At 46.3% G+C, this 16250-nt stretch overlaps 1 protein-coding gene across 8 annotated transcripts in view; it reads right to left on the bottom strand.

Moving 5' to 3' along the window:
- LOC116852389 (protein scalloped) overlaps nt 1-16250 on the bottom strand; it is a 200663-nt gene that overhangs the window by 171230 nt on the left and 13183 nt on the right. For 2 of the 8 annotated variants that reach the window (XM_032832735.1, XM_032832771.1), the window contains exon 1: nt 15656-16033. The exons of the other annotated variants lie outside the window; for them this stretch is intronic. Coding sequence is in view for 1 of the 2 variants with exons in the window: in XM_032832771.1 (XP_032688662.1) it covers nt 15656-15680 (25 nt within the window). In the remaining variant the exon portion in view is untranslated. Of the gene's footprint in view, nt 1-15655; nt 16034-16250 lie in introns of those variants that run through there. 8 annotated transcript variants of the gene reach the window in all.

Raw genomic sequence — 16250 nt, 5'->3', positions numbered from 1 at the left:
CCCCCCCCCCCCCCCCTCTCTCTCTCTCTTTCGCCACATAACACGTGGACAAAGTTACGATCGCGAATTTTAATCGATGTAACGAGCGACAGAAGCCGACACTAATAAGAATAGAAGGAAAAAATTGTGGCTAATTATGTTAAAAATATTTTTTTCTCAATGTACCTGATATACGAAAGAAATATTCAGTAACAATAATTTTGTAACAAACAGTCAAACGTGCACAATACTTTTTATCAAGTGTGTCGTAACTTCGCTCAAAATTGTGTACGATCAAAATTGAGAAAAATTCCGTTGTGATTCTCATTGGAATATTTTCTCCGTGTATACAACTGGGTTATTCGGGCACGTTGCGTGTCCCTCGTGTGCTCAACAGCCTGCGTCATTAAAATTAATCAAGCTCCATTGTCGAAGGAGGATTTGCATCTAATGCCGTCGACCATCTTACCCAATTCTTTTTCTTGCGCGGCAACAATGAGAGTCGCGAGCAACTATAGCGAATCAATGCTCGCCGGGCCAAAGGACACTGCTCGTCGAGGAGCCGCGCCACCGGGAGGTGTCGATCGACGCGATCGCGGTATGCGAGCGAAAAATAGCGCGTCCACGATATATCGGTTGCCTGACGTAATCGCGTCGCGCGGTTTGTCGTTGGAAATCTGCCGAGTGAAGGAACATTGTTTGCGTTTGCGGTATGAATATGTGCCTAAAGTTCTCCTAATTAACCTTGCAGTTTCCGCGGAAAATCCTACGATTACGCGTGAAGAGCTAAACAATGGCAGTTCAGCATATCCGCCCGGAGAAAAGCAGCGCACGTGCGAATTGCGTGAATTCGCCAGAGCGCAACGTCGAGTAAATCGATGGCGAATCGACAAACGCAATAACGATCTTTTGTTTGTTTGGCGCGGCACGGCGAACGCGCGAACACATAGTAGTTGCATAAAATATTACGTACGTATAATTCGAGCGTAGTCACGCGGCTCTCTTTCGGATCTCCTCGCCGCGGAGAGAAAGAGGGACTACCTGTTACATTTCCATCGAGGTCGAAAGTTGATCATACACGCGCGCGCGCGCGCGCCAACGCGTGTGTGTACATAGCGGCGGCTCGACATGCGATGGATTATGCGGCGTGCACTTAGAAAGTTCCCCTCGTCAGCGATTTTCCACGGTGAACAGAGGCGAGCGAACAAGCAAGCAAGTAAGCAAGCGAGCGAGCGAGCGAGCATGGTTCTGCGAAGCACGAGTAACACGCCAAAGAAGCCCCCTGTCGACGAACTGACACCGATAAAACTCCAACTTCGACATCGCAAACAAATCGTGATACCAGCGAGAACAAAGTCCCGACGCATGTAAGACGGTAAACTTCCAAACATGGAAATGTTGGATAAGCTTCACGGTGCAGGCGAATTTTACTATTTGCTTGAATCTTTGTTAGAGAAATATCACAGTTCTATTGTAACTTCTACTATTGGAATAATGGAACTTTTCATTAGAAAAATTTTCAAGTTCCTATTAGGACAATAGAACTTTTTATTAGAAAAATATTCAAGCTCTATTATTAGAACAATAGAACCGTTTGTTAGAAAAAAATATTATTAGAATGCTACAACTTTTTATTAGAAAATATTTGTGAAAAATCGCGTGAAATAATTCCGTTGCTTTCATGCGTTTACGTGTATGTTCGAGTCGACACGCGGGCATGAAAATAACTTTGAAAACATGATAAGAATGTGTATTTTTTAAAAATCGGAACTGCATTCGCTGCATTTCGATCGATGCGCTCGGGCGAGTTGAATCCTCGCGATTCTCCCTGACACATTGCCAACGTTAGAAATATTAATCAACGCTCGTCTTAACCCGGATGATCCGCGCGATTCGACGACGCTCGAGCGGAACGCGGCTGGCTATCTCTTTCCCTCTCCTTCCCTCGCTCTCTCATGTCGCTCTCATTGTTCATTAAAACCGGGGGAAACGACGTCGTAAACGCGCCCACGAAACGTCGGGATGACCAGGACGCTGCAATTTCCATTCGAGCGTGTTAATGCAATACCGTCGCCACCGCCGCCGTCACCCTCGTCGTCGCCGTCGTCGTCGTCGTCGTCGTCGTCGTCGTCGTCGTCGTCGTCGTCGTCGTCGTCGTCGTCGTCGTCTCCTCCTCCTCCATTTCTTCCTTCTCGTCGACAACGACGACGGCAACAGCAACGACGCTGGTGGTAACAGTCGTGAAAGAACGAAGAAGGAGACGGAGAGAGTGAGGATGAGAGGGAGGGGAGGAACAACACACGGCTCTTGCACGCGCAAATAACGTTTATGCCGAGAGAGCAGGGAGGATCCTCGTAAACACCAGGCCGTAACTGTAAAACTCGTTTCCATCACGTTTCGCTTACCTCGATCGAATTTCCGCATAGATCGTGCGAAAATAGTTTGCAAAGCGTGCGCATTAATTAAGACGCGCGAGACGGCACGGCCGGAAAGTGTTCGATAACGTTCCCATGCATTATGTCACTGCTGGGTAGTTTTACTGTCGTGCATGTGTCTTTTTCTTCCTCTCATTAGTATAAAAGCATTTTATAAAAACTTCCAAATTGCGAATAATTATTGATTTAATTTTGATCATCGTATCGTAGCTTCGTTTCGAAACGGCAGACTACTCGAAAACTTGCCTCCGTAACTCAACGTGACACGTAAATTTAAACGAACGCGCGAGTCGTATATTCTGTATGTTCTGAAGGGCCAATGTACGCTTGAATGCATATAAAAACTGGAATCCCATTTAACACTTCTAAATAGTAGGAAACACGCAAATTGCTAACCTTGTAGGTTTCTAAAAGGACCTCCTCCTTTTGGCGAAACTATTAGAATCAAAAGAGGTTGATGTATAGGCTTCGGAGTATTAAAATAGGCCTCAGATTGAATGTTGAGGCCGAAAGTAAGATGAAAGTTTCTCAGGCAAGCAACAACCGATTTCTATCGAGATTAATTCATCATCATTTGTAGACGAAGGCGCGCGCGAACGCGGAAGGATGCGGAAGCAAGAATTTTCCACGCGGGAGCACTGCCAGCTTGAATAGCGAATCGTGAATCCACGTTACTCACAACGAGGAGGAAGAGGAGAAAAAGAAGAAGGACGAAGAGTGCGCGAGGTCGGAAAAAGAGAGAAGGCGAAGCAATTTAATTTTTCTCCCGCGCGGAAGGTTCTATATCGCCGCTGGAAGACGCGACGTGTCGCGGTTTATTACATTTTTCCTCTCCTAGCCAACGAACTAATGGACCGCTGGAAATAGTACCGAGGCTATAAGCTCCTATTCATCCTTGAAATAAAATCAGCACTCGCGTCTCTCGCGGTGTCGTCTCACTTCGACTCTTGGTTCGTACCGTCTGCAGGTAACTGGATAAAGCGAGTGTGTCGTAACGACATATCACGCTGTTGAGCCCGCGTGCGCCAGATATTTTACGTTTAAAAACGTTTCCGAGCAATTTCGACGAGCGGGGAGACGCAAGATGTCTCATTGAGATAATTCCGACGTTAAATTCTTAGCGTTCTTTCATTCTGAATAAATTATTAATTTCAAGGTGATGAGAGAGATGCAGAAGGGAGAGAGAGAAAACTTGCTTAAAAAAAATCGTTCCCCAGCCGCTAAACTTCGTCCCGCGCGTTTGAAGTGTTTTTGACAATAATCTCAAATTTACATGTGAGGCCGTATTTTTGCCGTGTATTCATTCACACGCTAAGTATATCCTTTTTATTTCGAGTTTCGCTTTTCTTACGCAAGCGTATAAAGATGTTTCAGGTCGAGAATCAGAAACGTGTATTTAACATTCGAATACGCATCAAGAATACGACCCCTGGCCTAACTGGTGACACTCGAAGCGAGAAATTGCTCCAACAAGGCGAACGACTAACTGAGGAAAAAAAGAAGGGAAAAATAACAATCTCCTCGCGTTAAAATATTTCTATTACGTTTTAACGGTTCGATCGTACGTTTCACGGGCGCTCGCGCACATATGTGTGTGCGTGCGTGTGTGCACATAACCGCAAGGCTTCTCTCCTATGAGGAACTTCTCGATTGCCTTGGCGAATCGCTCGCACGCTGACCTCGCCGATCGAGATCGCTCCTAGACCGACTCATACGAGAAATCCATCGGCACGACTTCCTGCAGATATTTCAACTTTCTAGTTAACCGGTCGACCTGCCGATACGCCGCGGCTCGCGCGTTAAATCACGTCTCTCAGCCGACGATAAGAGCGGCCATTGTACGGCGGCAATGGTCGTTGTTTATATCTTTTCGACCCTGCCCCCTCGGACACCCTGGCGGCGGTGCGCGATTCCCGGATCTTTCTATAGAAAATATCAAGTGATAATTAGCCACCTTAGGGGAGGACCCGGCTGGATACCGCTCCTCTCCGAGGTCGTCGCGGCGAGAAATCCGCTATCGAGCGAGATTTTTTTCACGCTCCCGAGACTTTCTAGTCGATTGATCCGCGCGATTATCCCTACGCGTGCGTCAAGAGCGCGCGCCACGCGCGTTAGCAAAATTATCCTCGTCGCAATTTCCGCCTTCAAATGCGAGGCGGAGTTGAAGGTACGAGACTGCAAATACAGAACGTAGGAAGGAAAGGAAAAATCGTCATTCCGAGGTGAAGGTATTCGCGGAGGATCCTCCGAGAGAACAGAGTGAAAGTATCGCATCTGTATGTTTGGTTAAACGAGTGTTAAACGTTTTTCAGAGTTTGTTTCGGGCTCCAGGCTAAGGGTAAGAACTAAGTAATGATCACTGCCCCCCGCTTCTTCGACAGTTCTCCTTGCTGAAGCGTGCTGCAGGTATATCGATCAGACGAAGTGGAAAGAGAGAGAGAGAGAGAGAGAGAGAGAGAGAGAGAGAGAGAGAGAGAGAGAGAGAGCCGCGTCTTTGTTATCTAAACTGCGATCTGGACCAGTGTTTGTTGATGCTTGTTGCTCTCGCGGAGACGTAAAAGTATACCGGGTGGAAATGATGGGCGCCAGCCGGCTACCTGCGACACGCCTCTCGCATCAAAAACAATTATCGTAACGTAATATCACGCATCTATCGTCGCCGAACGACAATAAATCTCGACATGCACGCACACGGTCGCGTAGCTCGTCTGGCTCTCTTCATCCCCCTTTTTCTCTCTCTTTATTTATAACTGTATAGCGGGTTGTAAAACGGTTTATTGACACAATCAAGTGGAAGCTCACCAAACTGTCCAAATCAAGTCATTACCACAATGAACTTACGCAATAATAATTTAATTAGAGATATTAAATAATAACAGATAATAACGAGACTAATAATTTATATATATAAAATAAAATGTCTGTTCCCTGTAAACTTCTCAATCTTTTGACCGGTCTGGACCCGAATTTTGCATAATTACTCTCTAGAATCCTGCGGAAAATACAAGTTACATGCAACTTAGATACTCCAAGTTCTTGATTTCACTCTTTTGACACTTTACGATAACCGCGCGAATAGTTTAAGCCAGTTAATAATAATAATAATAATTAATAATATATTTACTGGACAAACTTGTCAGTAATTGACTCTCAATTTTGACAGTTTGGTAAGAGCTCCAAACTTCATTGTGTCTAAATCCCGTTTGCAACCCATTGTACTTAATTCTTGCAACATTGGATTGTTATCTGTAACTTGAACTATCGAATACAGTACGCTCGTCGTGTTAAGTTTACAAATTGTCATGCTTGTTGCTTGTACAAGATGTTATTTCTCTCTCTTACTGTAACACATTTTTGATCTTTAATTGAGAAAAGACAAATATACTCATGCGTGTTACTTTGTAACGGAACTTCCCCGGGAGGAAACGATATAGCGCGTTTTTGCGCGTGAAAAATAGGGTGCTCAAGCAAGAGTTCGATGGAGCGTTGAAGGACTCTTACAGGAGAAACGCGTGCTCAATATGTAGCGCTATACGATAAGGGTAAATGTTTATTGAATCTATAAAGCGACAAGAGACGCTCGAGCGAGGGAACGCGCGTTAGGTAGAACGCGAAATGGCCGAGCGAACTCTTGCGTCTTTACCTTATAAGATGCCTAGATTACAGCGTATCGTGCTACATAATCCGTAATGCATACATACACACATATACATGTACGCACGGCACAGAACCGCGCATAAATCGAAGAAATATTATCCTACCGTCGTCGCGCCGCGCACAATATTGCGTATCTCGCATATCTGCAATTGGCATGGTGGTAGAGCCACTAAGGGAGAGAAATCGAGCACCACGCTCGAATCCGAACGAGTCCGGAGGACAGGTAGTTACGAAGGGCAGTCCATACCGGGTGACCGATACGTACGAGCGAATCGCGTGATCTCGGCTGGTATGCAGACGGATCGTAGTGGCGTGTTGCATTATTTTAGAGGGGGGTCAAGGGAGAAAGAGAAAGACGTGTAGGGCGCAGACAATCGCGAGGGGAATATACTGACTGTGTATACGCGCGCTTCTGTATGTGTGTGTGTGTGCTTGTCTGTGCATTCTGTGGCAGCGGAGAGGGGGTGGTCGACCAGGTGGCAAAGCCACCCCATGATTTTCTGGCCCGCACGACTCCCTCCAGGGGAGAGCTGAGCCTCGCGTACTCTGCTCTCTGTTTCTCTCTCTTTCTCCCTTACCCTCTCTCCCTTTCCTCCTCCCACTCTCATTCAATGCACAGTCGACACGCGATCGAATCGCATGCGTTTGTTAGCATTAAACTGCCAGATAAACGCACGCATTGCCAACCGTCCTGTATCCCCATGCGTTCGCGATACCGATAGCAGTTATCGATTCTGTTGTTTCTTCGCTTACTCAGTGCGGAATCGTCGCAATGGAATGGTCTTTCGCACCGCGAGATTCCTACCGGATTTCCCCGGTTATACCAGAACGTAACTCTCAAAGTTGCCCGACAGACCTACATTGAGAGAAAAAAATAGTTGGAATAACTATAATCTCACTATATTTTATAGTTCGTTTTGGCCTTAAACATATATTTATAGTTCATCTAAATACGAAGATATAGCAGAATGAATACACATTTATAGTCACCATCTTATTATTCTATGCGTATAGTAAAGCACGTTTTGGGAATATAGTTACATGTACCCATATTTTCCAAATATTCCAATTGTACTAACTATATAAAATAGTTAATTTTTTTTATCATTTAATATTTGCTGCTTTGCTATTATGTTTTTTATTTCAAATAATTATAGTTCTTGGTAAAAGTTTTATATGAGTCAATTACACCATGCTTATATTGTAAATATTACAAACATTATGATAATATTTACTATAAAAAAGATATTCTTAACTATAATCTTTTTACTATGCCATTATAGTTCCAAATATCATACATTTTTCTCTCAGTGTAGACTATATCTCTTAAAAGATATGACTGCACGTGAAGAGTTAACTACATTACACGGAGAAAATACTGTAGTAAAAATTACAATGCAGTTCTGTACTCCGTACAGATATCGCGTATACGCCTCGAATCTCGCGCGCTCCTTTGAGTAATCCGAAAGGAATGATTTTCTATTACGATTCCGTGTATATATATTACGCAGTGTATGTGAGGAGCACGAAGGATTATATTCGTAACGAACGCGCGAAGGACGACGCGTGACTCACGCGTCGCCAAAACCAGTCGGGTGCGTAACACAAGTCGATTACGTCTAATCGACGATACTGATAAACGATATTAATCATGCGTTGCTTAATCAGCCCCACGTATGTACGTATGTGTGTGCGTGCATACATCGTTGCGTGAGAGAGCGAGCGAGCGAGCGAGCGAGCGAGAGCAGGCGAACGCGCGGGAAAAGTTGGAGCGACGCGACTACTGCCTCGTAGTCGTTCGAAAGTTACGAGCAGGACTTTAAATCGCTTTTTAATCCGGCCGGCTGGTTCCACCGGTTTAGATACATAAAATCCGACAACGTGACGTCCGACCTTTCGCAAATCGGTTCACGAATGGCGACCTTTCGCGCAGGTCCCTATTCGCTAAAACTGCGCGAGAAGCTCAACTTAATGCCTGTTTATATAAAATATAATTTCTCTTCTTTTTTCTTCTTTTTTCTCTTCTTTTTTCCGGCACAATCTGTCGTTACGATGTTATTTCAGCGTGCTGCATATCACAGGGCGCGTCAAATAAAATCACGATATGACGTTCCGTGAGGTAGACGCGAGTTAACACAATTCATCATTATAGTCATCGCGAAGATCGTACACGCATCATAAAGAGACATCATAAAAATGTCAACTTCATCGAATGGTTAGACATCCAAGTGCGACATGGAGTCATAAATTTAATCGCCTGCTATAATCGCGAGAGATAAGATGCAAAATTAAAACGCGAGTTCAATCTCCGACGTGACAAGATACGAAAAAAGTGTAGCTCGCATCGATCGTGGCATTGTCGCCGATAAAGGGACGATTATTTTTACGCGTTTACAGCGTCGCGAGATCGGCGTGAGGTTGCCGATTAAGAGTCACGCACGAGTCAATCTTTACACAACGTCGTCTCTCAAAGAGACGGTTCCGTCTAAGCGAGCCTTTAGCCGCCACACGTCGAGAGAGTATCGAGGAGAAAATCTTCCGTCAACTTAATGAATATTTTATGCCCGCGCCTCTCATAACGCCGCTGTCGTAAATTTACCGCGCGATTTTCCCGCGAGGTGGAAATCGCAAACCGCGAAAGGTGCATATCGCGGTATCGCGTAATACCCTGCGTGATTGTAACGACCGCGCGCGGAAAGAGTATTAATCGCACAGCCGTTTTAATCTCCTCGAGAAAGCGCGCGCGTCTCTCGCGAGCTCGTTTCGTCGACTCGCGAAAAGTGTCATTAGCCGACTGTACCCGCGCGACGTCGCGGACACTCTAATTCCCCGCGTCGCAATTAAGAAATGCGGGCGCACCACGCCGAAATTCCGAGCGAATTAAATTAATTATGCGAGGCTTTTGTTTTACGCGCCAACACACGAAAGGTTAAAGCGGTAGAGAGGAAGAAAGGGAGAGGGTGGAAACACAAACTCGCCAACGGAGTAGAGAAAACGGGAAAGAGAGGAGGAGGGAAGAGGAAATTGGTGTCGTATACGCGCGAATAATAATCAGATCTACGCTGTAATTTGTAACGCAATTATCTATCCCGCACACTGTGCGAATTCGATATACGGTCATGCCGCGACAACCCCGATGGAAGAGGGCGTACGTACACCTTTGGCGGTAATTTTAGTTACTTGACGATTTGGCACCGTCTACGCCAAATAGAAAGCTACGCGGCTTACCGTCGACCCGAGAGCCGCGCGTGCAAAAGAAGTGCAAAACGACGAAGGAAGAGAGGAGAGAAGGTGGGACGAGGAAGCGGAGAAAAGGAGAAAGAAGAGAGCGAGGAGAAGTCGTTGACGGAGAGTCGCGGCGCGCGATAATCCATTTGCTCCTTTGTAGGCTAACGGGAGAGGAGAAAGAGAGACAGAGAGGGAAAGAGAAAGAGAGAGGGAGGAAAAGAGAGAGAGAGGGAGGAAAAGAGAGAGAGAGAGGCGTCCTATTTATATCCACGAGAAACTTGTAGACCAGTATTGTGCAACTCGCATAGCTTTCCATAGGGTGTCCCATTGTGTCTGGATCGCGGAGGGGAGGTACGACGGAGATCAAACGAGGAGAAACGGCACGGGCGTTTCGTTACCGCGACATTCATAGTTACGACGTTAACGTTGAAAATTGCAGCTTTTCGCGCAACCTAAAAGCTCGAAAGGCGGATGCTAACTGAACGTTTCCCGTGTGCAAGTCTCTCTCTCTTCATCTTGATAAAATTACGATTAAATTCAACAACTGTAAGTTTCAGCCGTGCGTTCTCTGCCATATATTGCGTAATTGAAATTAACATAAGTTCAACGAGACGCACGCTCCTTCTCGACAGAGGAGGAGTCGAAAGGCGAATCGTAGCCGCGAGCGAAAAATTGTCCGCGCATACAAACAATCCATTCATTTAACAATGCGCGGCTCGCATTCAAGGCCGTTGCATCGCAGTTCAAAGAGCTCTCTCTCTTTCTCACTCGCTCGCTCGCAACTCGCTCGTTGACTCGCCAAGAGAGTCGATCATTTCGCCAAAGGTTAGCGACTCAAAATAATCTATATTGTTTCTTCGCTTAGCCGCGCGCCTCCGCCCCAAGACTCGCGCACCATAACACGCTAAAGAATATCGTCACGTTTACCTCGGCAGCGGTATTTCGTAATTCGCGGCCGTTCGTCGATGTAACTAACAATTATCGAGAGGAATCACGATAACGCGACGGTGCACTTTGTGATAATCAAAAGATTACGGCGGAATCGTATCATCATCGTGGTCGTCGTCAGGCTCTCGCTGTCGCGCGCCCAATTATCCCCAGGTAATTGGGAGATCGATAGAGACGTTCGAGATCCCGTCGAGAGAGAGACGCTCGTTGAGACGGGCACAAATACGTTTTCTGGAACGCAACCGAAATACCGAAGAAAACGTGTCATGCTTCTCCCAGACATCGGTTTATCGCGCACGATTAGATAGACATCAAAAGATATTTCTCGTAAAAATCACCGCTCAAACGTTCGAGAGGGTTCCGAATATCGAATTTATCGAAATACACCACGATTGCTGGCTACCGGTTCTTCAGGCTAGGTTGATTGGTTGGCTGACTCGCTCGCTTGCTCGCGTGCACGAGCACGTTTGAGGAAGAGAAACGAGCTGGCTGGCTGGCTGGCTGGCTGGTTAGTTGGTTGGTTGGTTGGCTGGTTGGTTGGTTGGTTGGCCGACCGACCGACCGACCGACCGACCGACCGGCAGGCAGGCAGGAACGAACGGAACGGGCACGGAGAGAAGGAGAAATACAGCCTGCGCACCTGCTAGCCACAAGAGTGACTTTCCGCTAAACTGTACGTCAGATCGGAGCCGACCCTACCGATTGGAGGTCGGCGTTTACCTGCGTTACCTGCATCCGCCGGGCGTCTTGAGTTATGACGCCGTAAACGAGAGGAAGTTTCTCACACGTTGAAGCAGATCGAACGAATCGACGTCGAGTTGGAAAATACGCCCGAGATTTCACGACTGACTCGGTTGAGCGTGCACGTGCCACGTGAAGAAATCGTAACGCTAACGGATTCGGCTCTAATCTCGCTAATATTTCACGCAATCGACACGTTTCGTTTTCGGCGGTTGCATATATACGGCGGGCGATATTGCACGCATCTTTCTGACGAGTTTTCCGTGCGATAGTCTCTCGTCGGACAGAAAGTTACTTGAGCATAAATTGCGGGCGAATCTTTTCGTTTTTTCCGATCGCTTCCGGCGTCATAATTTCCCGCTCGAGCGTTTGCGGCGAGAGCCACGGAGAGAAGAAAACGAGTTATTCGCCCGGATGATTCGCAAAAATTTCATCCCGCCGGGAAAGCCGGCGCTTTTGCGTATCATGAGCGGAAATTTATAATTTTGCTGGCCGGCGTGGAACAAACGTAACCGCGTGAGCTACCCAAGACACGCTGTTTGTAGAAAGTGGAAGCGAATCGCAAATGTTAGCACAATTGGTTGTGGCGACGCGGTCGCGGAAAATAGAGAAACGCCCGAAGGTGTACGTTGCGCGCCCGCCAGGAGGATGTTAAAATATCGCGCGCGGTATGAATCTCACTCCTGTGACTTACTCCAATTTTCTCTCCAGGGCTTTCGAACGCGCGTGTAAACGACTGACGTGGAGCGCAAACACGAGTGTTACGCGAATTTAAGGCCTATTCTGCAATAACCATAAGAGAGTGTGCAGTAAGACATAAGCAGTGAGCTAATTGAGCTAATCGATTATTCTCGAACCGTAAGAAAAATTCTCGACTGTGCTTGGTCAACTTACCGCTTAAGCTTTACAGTTTACGTTTGTTGCGTGTCTCCAGCTTTACAGATCAAAAACAATCGACTGTTTGTTTCAATCTTCAGTTTGCTTACTGTTTACGTGTTACTATATACTCTTACGGCTACTGTACAATGGGCTTATCAGATATAAAAATATCTAAGCTCTTCTGGTCACTGATATTCAGTTTTCTTTCCAGCTATCGCGTTCTCGACCTTTTGATCGTGATTGCACGTCTTTCTCATCTCGGTTTCCATACGTAAATGTGTGTACGGAAAAATACCACTCTACCTAAAAGAAGTCATTTTTCAGTTTACTTTTCTTCTTTTGTAAGTAATGTTTATCTTCAACAAGGAATATCTTTCCGATAAGACTCAAAATATAGTTGTTAGTAATTTTAAAATAAGCTCATTGTGATAAGTACTCGAAAGAAGAGTCAATTTTGACCTCACACAGTCAAATATTATATATTTTATATATTTTTTTCTCAATATATTATAAATACTAAAATTTTTTTTCCACTGCAATGAGCAAACTGAATTTTTCTTTTCTTTTTGGTATTCTTGATCGCTAAACTTGTTAAGATTCAGAATGTATTTTGAATGAGTGTGATGCTTAGGATCAGGAACTCATGATCGATCTTCGGATATATAAGCTTATAAGAAATTTGCAACGAGTAACATTTTCTTTAATGCAATGGATATTTTTCTGTGCGTGCGTGGTTAATGATCCTGTAAATAAAAGGCGGGCCGCGCGTGCAATTTTATTTTACCTAGACCGCGAGCGGAAAAGCGCGTAATTTCCCAGTCTCGCCATTCGGCGATGCGTTGCGTCCAGGGCGTGCGCAAGTCGCCGAGGTATTTTCGAACGATTTCGTCATCTCGGCTGCAGAAACGTGCCCCGAAAGCGCGATCGACGCATCGGCTCCCGATCAATCGGGTTTGTCGAGAAAGGAAGTGTACGGCTGGCTATTTGCCGTACACGGATCCTTATCTCAGTGATTAACCACGCGTAGATATCGAAGTAGTCACTCGACACACAGATACACAACGTGCAATCACAGTGGCTCCCTTATCAGCAAATTGTAAACAAAGGACACGCGATATTTATAGATCGGCTGGATAACGGCCCGTATCGAATGTGAGATATCGATAAGCCGAGTTTTATTATTCATCATCGCGCGGCCGTCGAGGGACAGACGAAATTAAATATTCGTGCCTGTTATCGCGCGAGTTACAACTTCTCAGAGGGAATGAAAATAAGAGAACCAGCGGTTCTCGCGAACCAGCCCGACGAAGGGTCTCTCTGTGAGAAGGATTCTCCTGATTGCGAATTCGCAATCAAACTTTGCCGGCGCGTGAAAGTAAGACTGCGACGCGCACGACTCCAAAAAGACCGCGAGGAGGAATTTCGTTGCCCGTTTGAGAGGAACTCGAGTTCGGCGCTTTAATCAGAAGAACGTCGATGCACGCCTGCATTCGACGTGAAGCCGACGCGCGAGAGATCGCGACCTTTCATAAAGCGGGGTACTTATTTACAAGTTCGTACGAACGACTCGTTCAATAATTTCGGAATTTCGTGGTTTTTCCGTCACGAATATCTGACTCTATCGACGTACGCAAAAATGTGAAATCAGAAATAGACGACAAGTAGTTTAATAGTCGTTGAACTTTCCCTTAAGTGAGATACTCGGATTTGAGTTCAGATTCTCGAGTGCTGTATATTCTAAAAGATCTTCTAAAAGTATCTTCTAAAAGTGTACGCGAAATACACACACATGGAAACTGAAATATATAGATGAATGTAACTGAATACTCGGCACTGAATAACGGTAGAAAACGCACAAAATTCCACCTGTAGGTTCTGAAGAGGACCTTTATGGTAGCTAGTAAATTAATCCTCTACTGCTCAAATTAATTTCTCATGTTAAAAAAATGTTTCATGTATATAGGATGTTTAAAACTAAAAGTTTCAGAATCTCATTAACTAGACGTCAAATGGCACACCGAGATCGAAAGTAGGATCAAAATTTCGTCTTGGGCTAGATAAGTTGTTCAGTTGAATCGTAATTACAGAGATGATGTCACACATATCATAAAATCCGACTGACAAATTTCTGAATTTCAGTTCTGAATAAAAATTTGAGCATCTCGCACGAGAGACAAGCTTCGAGTGATGACTATTAATACGGGCCTGAAAGCGTTGAAATACGTGGAAATAATTCTTCGAAATACACCGTATATATTTTCCAAGTTGATTGCGCGCGAGATGAATTTCCACGCATCAAGCACAGCACTGAATTTCTTCGTCGATTAGTATCGGGGATTGCGACGATAACCGTGTCCCATCGATATCTTTCAGGAAGGTAATATCGAGGGCGATATCGATGCACGTGGCGCATCGAATAAGTAATATCGACAGCCCGTTAACACTGACGCGTCTTTACATACATACAGCCGCGTCTCGCTGCTCGCTCATCACGATAACGAGTTATCCGATTAAATTTATGTAACGGTGCATTACGTCGTGGCGTTGTCGCGAAATTATTTTCGATAACCCACCGCGATAACGTGCGCAGCGTGCGCGCACCGACTGTCGCCCGGCATTTTTCTTCCCTTCGTGTTCGTTAGCGGCCGGTCACGCTCCAATGAGAAAGATCGCTGAGGTGAGACTTGACGCACGATTTTGCCTAAAACCACCGGTGCGACAGGGAGAGAGAGATTATGCGATCACGGTTTCCCTTTTCCTCACCTGGCGGATTCGCGCGCGAAAGTGCGAGAGAGCGAATCGGGAAATTAGACGCGCGGCGCGATGAATCTGCGAATTAACCGCCGCGCGCGTTATCGTCACAATTGAACGGGTATTAAAAATAAATTACCGTGATCGGAACGATGCTGTCTGGAAAACGATTCGATAAACGAGACCGGATGATCGATCAGGGAAAGAGAAAGAGAGAGAGAGAGTGATGCGCGCTACTCAAGCGCGGCTTTATTTTAAACTTCGCAAGTGAATCTTTTACGAGATACACGCTCCCGTTTTTCACTGTCTAAACTTTCGACTGTGCAATCAACGCGTGTGTCTGTGTTCTAAAAATCCGCAACTTAAAAATTCTCGTGATTCGTATATGTGTATATTACTGCGATTATACGCTTCACATAAAATGCATATATATTCTTGATCCATCCCAAGAAAGGCAAGGATATAAAGTTATTATTTTGCGTAAACTGGTATAAACGCGAAGTCGTACTTTCTTTACATTGTATTCTGTATTTTCGATTTCACTTGATCGCACTTGAGCCAAGTAATAGATTTAAAGGTAAAGCAGAGCTCCCTGGCGAAGCTTCTTTCCACGGAGCTCAAGTGGCAGAGCTCGTCGCAACGACGGATTTGTATTCTAGGTGCTCGGTCAGGTTAGACACGCCGAGAGCGCGAGGAAGACGCGTAAACAATAGCGTGACGATCGCGCGCAGCTGTTCGCGGGTGAGTGTGTCTTATCCCGTGAGCCCGACGGCAGCGAAATAGCAAGTCTCACGATGTAGTGTACGTTGGCTAGAGGGAGGACAAAAACCGGCTGCAGCCGTGTAGAGCGCGAAGAGCACTCTCTCGCGAACGTATTCGCGATCCCGTCAGCAGACGGAGAGAGCAGAGAAGAGAGAAGGGAAAGGAAGAGAGAGAGAGAGAGAGAGAGAAACAAACAGACAGACAGAGAGCCGGAGAGCTCGCACTCACACACGCAGGCACACATACACAGGTACACGATAAAAAGAGAAACTCACTCCAGAAATAATGCACAGTATCCATCCAAGCCGCGGTGGCGAAGGTGGGACGTTGCTTCCTCCGGGATTATCGAAGCGCGTTAGCGAGCGTACAACAAAACGACACCGCGTTCGCGTTCTCTAAGTCCGCGCGACGACGCAGCTGCCCGTCGCTCTCCTCCTCCACCACCTCCTCCACCACCTCCTCGTCGTCGTCGTCGTCGTCGCCGTCGTCGTCGTCGGCGTGGTCCGCGACGACGACAACACCACAACTAACACACCCTCCTCGTCACCGCGACGAAAACCGCCTCGTGACAACGTCCCCGGGGAGCCTCTCTCTCTCTCTCTTTCTTTCTCTCGGTTTTTCGCGTGTCCACGCAAAAACTGTCGTGCGCGAAGATTAGCCGGGATCTTCCTGTGTTCAATTCTCACACTCCGCGACACTCACCGGCCTTCTCCCGTCGAGAAAGTCCTGTCTCGCGTGTCGCGTCGCGACGCCTGCATTACCCCGCACGCGACGACGCACGCCTTTCCCGCGTTCTCGCTCCGGTCTCGTTACACACGTATACGCGTTCGCGGTCAAAGAGTCAGACAGACAGACGGACGGACGGACGGA

This window comes from Odontomachus brunneus, unplaced genomic scaffold (genome assembly GCF_010583005.1).
Source record: "Odontomachus brunneus isolate Ranch 3 - 2012 unplaced genomic scaffold, Obru_v1 Obru_scaffold_006, whole genome shotgun sequence".
NCBI classification, from domain to species: Eukaryota; Metazoa; Arthropoda; class Insecta; order Hymenoptera; family Formicidae; genus Odontomachus; species Odontomachus brunneus.
Note: the sequence above shows the minus strand (reverse complement) of the source record. Positions and strands in the feature narration are given on the sequence as shown.